This window comes from Ornithodoros turicata, unplaced genomic scaffold (genome assembly GCF_037126465.1).
Source record: "Ornithodoros turicata isolate Travis unplaced genomic scaffold, ASM3712646v1 Chromosome14, whole genome shotgun sequence".
NCBI classification, from domain to species: Eukaryota; Metazoa; Arthropoda; class Arachnida; order Ixodida; family Argasidae; genus Ornithodoros; species Ornithodoros turicata.
In genome coordinates this window covers 3,892,329-3,895,829 of record NW_026999314.1, presented here as the reverse complement: position 1 = coordinate 3,895,829, position 3,501 = coordinate 3,892,329, and the positions used below count along the sequence as shown (strand labels likewise).

General features: G+C 49.5%; 1 protein-coding gene across 1 annotated transcript; it reads right to left on the bottom strand.

The window, feature by feature from the left end:
- Positions 1 to 495: 495 nt before the first annotated feature.
- On the bottom strand, positions 496 to 1,584 carry LOC135372322 (uncharacterized). The gene has a single exon (XM_064605963.1). The coding sequence runs from the start codon at positions 1,582 to 1,584 to the stop codon at positions 496 to 498; it is 1,089 nt and encodes a 362-aa protein (XP_064462033.1).
- Between the last annotated feature and the right edge of the window lie 1,917 nt (positions 1,585 to 3,501).

Sequence of the window (3,501 nt, the reverse complement as noted above, 5' to 3'; positions counted from 1 at the left end):
AAGCAGCAGAAAAGGCTGTGGCAGCTGTCTGAGAAGGTCTTGAAGTTGCTTTTCTTCGACCTTAGCTGATGGTGGCAGGTACAGAGAACACACCGTCATCACACGGTCAGTGCAAATCTGCACTGCAACAGCCTCAAGATTTGTAGAAAGTGGGACATCTCTCGTGGGGAGTGTTCTCGCCGTGAGAATGGCCACACCTCCAGAAGCACGTGCAGCATTCGTTCGGTCTTTTCTGTATACGTTCCACCGTCGAAGGTGGCATGGATTTTCAAAGTTCAGATTAGTTTCTTGAAGACAGAAACAGACAGCACTGTGTCTGTCTGATATATCATCGATGTCATCAAGATTCCCCAGAAGACCACGACAGTTCCACTGAACGATACTTTTGCAACTGGAACTCATTAGGAGTAAGCAGAAGAAGGGGATCACCAAGGACTGAAATGCAACCTGAAAACGTGAAGACCCCGTGAAATGTGGAAACATGAATGTAGAGAATCAAGGAGCTTGTATCCTTGGTGGAGGGGCCTTTTGCTGTTCTTTGCCTTTCAGGCCCCGTCCTCTGCCGGTGTTTTTCTTTCTCTGCTCTTTGCCCAAGGACGAAGTAGTAGTACTTGGAAGACTCGATGACGACTTCTGCGATAAGCAGTCGTCATCATCGACATCCATGTCTTGGCTTGTACTTTGGGACAGGCCCTTGGCAATCCCGTCCCAAACGGAGGGAGATACAACAACCTCCTTTGAGGCTGTGGCGGCCTCTCCCTGGGTGATTGGCTGTGTGGCCACTGGAGGAAGCACCTCTGTGACCCTCTCTTTGAGTTGGGGAGTGTGGTGTGGAGGCCCAGAGGTCTGGGTCTCCACTGAAACTCTGAGTGGTGCCACTCCCCTGCGCACCACATCAGAGAAAGTTCCTTTCTTCTGGAACTGTAGCTGGGCTCTCGCTGCTCGGTACGTGACGTTTTGTTCAAACTTTATCTTGAGAACCTGTTTCTCCTCCTGCCAGAAGGGACAGGATCTCGAGTACGCGGGGTGGTTACCTTCACAATTAGTGCAACGGATATCATTTGAGCATGTCTCTGACGAGTGGTCTTTGCCAGCACACATTGCACAGACAGCCTGTCCACGGCACACCTGCGAACCGTGGCCAAACTTCTGGCACTTGTAGCAGCGTCTTGGATTGGGGATATATGCCCTCACATGACAATTTAGATAGCCAGCTTTGATTGTTGATGGAAGACTGTGGAGCTTGAAAGACAGGACTACATGTTTCGTGGGAACCTCTTTCCCATCTCTGCGCATCACGATTCGTTTTGCCAAGACTACACCCTCGTCAGCCAGCCCTTCCTCAAGTTCGGAGTCTGAGCACTCAAGTAGTTCGCTCTCAGATATCACACCTCTTACGATGTTCAAAGTGCGGTGAGAGCTTACGGTTACAGCTGTTTCTCCGATGTGGGTGAGGGAGTACAATGCACTGCTTTGTTTTCGGTTCTCCACTTGGACTTGGATGTCACCACTGCTCAGCTTCTTGGCGCTGTAGTTCTTGCCAACTACACTTTCCAATGCTTTAGCAACTGCAAATGGTGACATTTTCGAAAGCGGTTTTGTTTCGTCTTTGGAGTGTACTACGAGAAACTTTGCATACCATGGTTCAGGTTCGGGTCTGTATAGGAATGTATTCTTTTGCTCGGTGCGGGACCTTTTCAGGCTCCGATCATTGGATGATAAGGAATTAGAAGCCATACATGGAATGAAACTATTCGGTGTAAAAGTCCTGCCGCCCACCACGGAGCCCAACCAGGGGACTGCGCTTAGCGCCGTAGCAGGTACGTTCACACTATACCCACGTGCAGCTTCTGGAGGGTGAAAGACTGCCCAAGGTTGACCCTTGCCGCCAAAGAAGGTGAAAAAAGAAAGGGAGCAAGGGGGGGGAGAAGATAAAGAGAAAGCAATGAAAAGTGAGATGGCGACTAGCTGAATAGTCCTGGCCGGGCCTTCCAGGACCACCCGTCTATGGGAAGCAGGGGCCGAAGCAGTGTGTTGTTTTCCCAGAGGGGCCCCGAAGGGTCCAAACCAACCTCCGAGTCCACTCAACTGCCAGGATCCCCCTTTCCCCAGACACGGGAAAGCCACGCACAGCTATACGTGGGGGTCTCCCTCCTGCGGCGACCCAACCGTGAGTGCAGGAGGGGGCTACTGCGGCTGCTGCCGGGCGATGGGGGCGCCAAGTTCCGACGCCGGGTGTAGCAAATACACCTTCTTGAACATCCTGTAGCAAATACACCTTTCTTTGATCTTCTCGGTGGTGCTGCTAGATCTTCTTTGTGGTCTTATTGGATCTTTAGCGCACAGTGTATTATTGCACTTGAGATCTTGGCGATGGCATTACGAGCGCTTGTTTTGCTCGTTTGCCCCATTATTATTCTTTGAACATCCTGTACCAATAAGACATTCTTGAGCATCTAGTACCAAATACACCTTCTTTGAACAATTTGTAGCAAATACACCTTTGGAGTGTGAATGCACCTTCTTTGAATACACCTTCTTGAATATTACGCAATAGCAAATACACCCTCTGAGCACTTTACAATCCTTGTCTAGTAGCAAATACTACCTTGCTGGCTTTTTCCCACTTGATTTTGCCATAGGGAAGTGGAGAGGAGTTCCCGTGGTTTTGCTAGATTTCATCGGGACTCCTGTTTTGTGTTTTGAGTTTATTTTGAGGCGTATTACGCTCCACTCTTTTTAGCCACTTGTCAGGCAGTGTTTTAATTCAGTATATTCTTACTATGTATTGTGCATATTTTATGCATTTTTGTTGGTCTTAACCCCAAGTTTGGGTCTGCGACCACCAAGCTCGCTACGCTCCGCGCGGAGAGGTCTGCAGAGCCCCGACTTGGCTTTTTAACCCCTTGTGGGTGCATTTATGTTTTAGCCAAATAAACGCCATTCCACTCATTCGAAGCTTTTCTCCAGATTCGGATCCTGCATCTCAAGAGAAAATTCAAAAGGTATGGTGTAACGGCGGGGGAATATATTGTGTTCTGGGGGTGGTTGCCAATGTTCCCCATGCTGTCCGTTTCGCGATCAGTGCGTTTGAGCGCTTCTGCCTCTGGCGAGTCCAATTCTTTCTTCTTGAAGTGTATCACCTTGGCAACCGGGCGGACCCACGTCCTCGTCGTGCCCCCTGGGAGGGGGCCAGTTGTTTCTGGCTCCCGGTTAAGAGGTCCGCCCAGGGTCTTTGACCCGTGGAGTGTAGGAAATTTCGTACTAAACACCTGTCAATAACTAGGTACGCTGCCTGGTTACTTACTACACTCCGCCCTTCCCCTTTTATTGCCCTGTGCTCACCCTTTTTATTGAGTATCACGATGAGCAAGTTAACTATTATATATCCGCCACAAGATCTGGCGTGCGGCATATGTGGGTTTGTGACTACATCCCGCTCTAAGTTTCAAGACCACTATACGCAAAATCATGGCGTCTCTGTTTCATGGAAATGTTCGA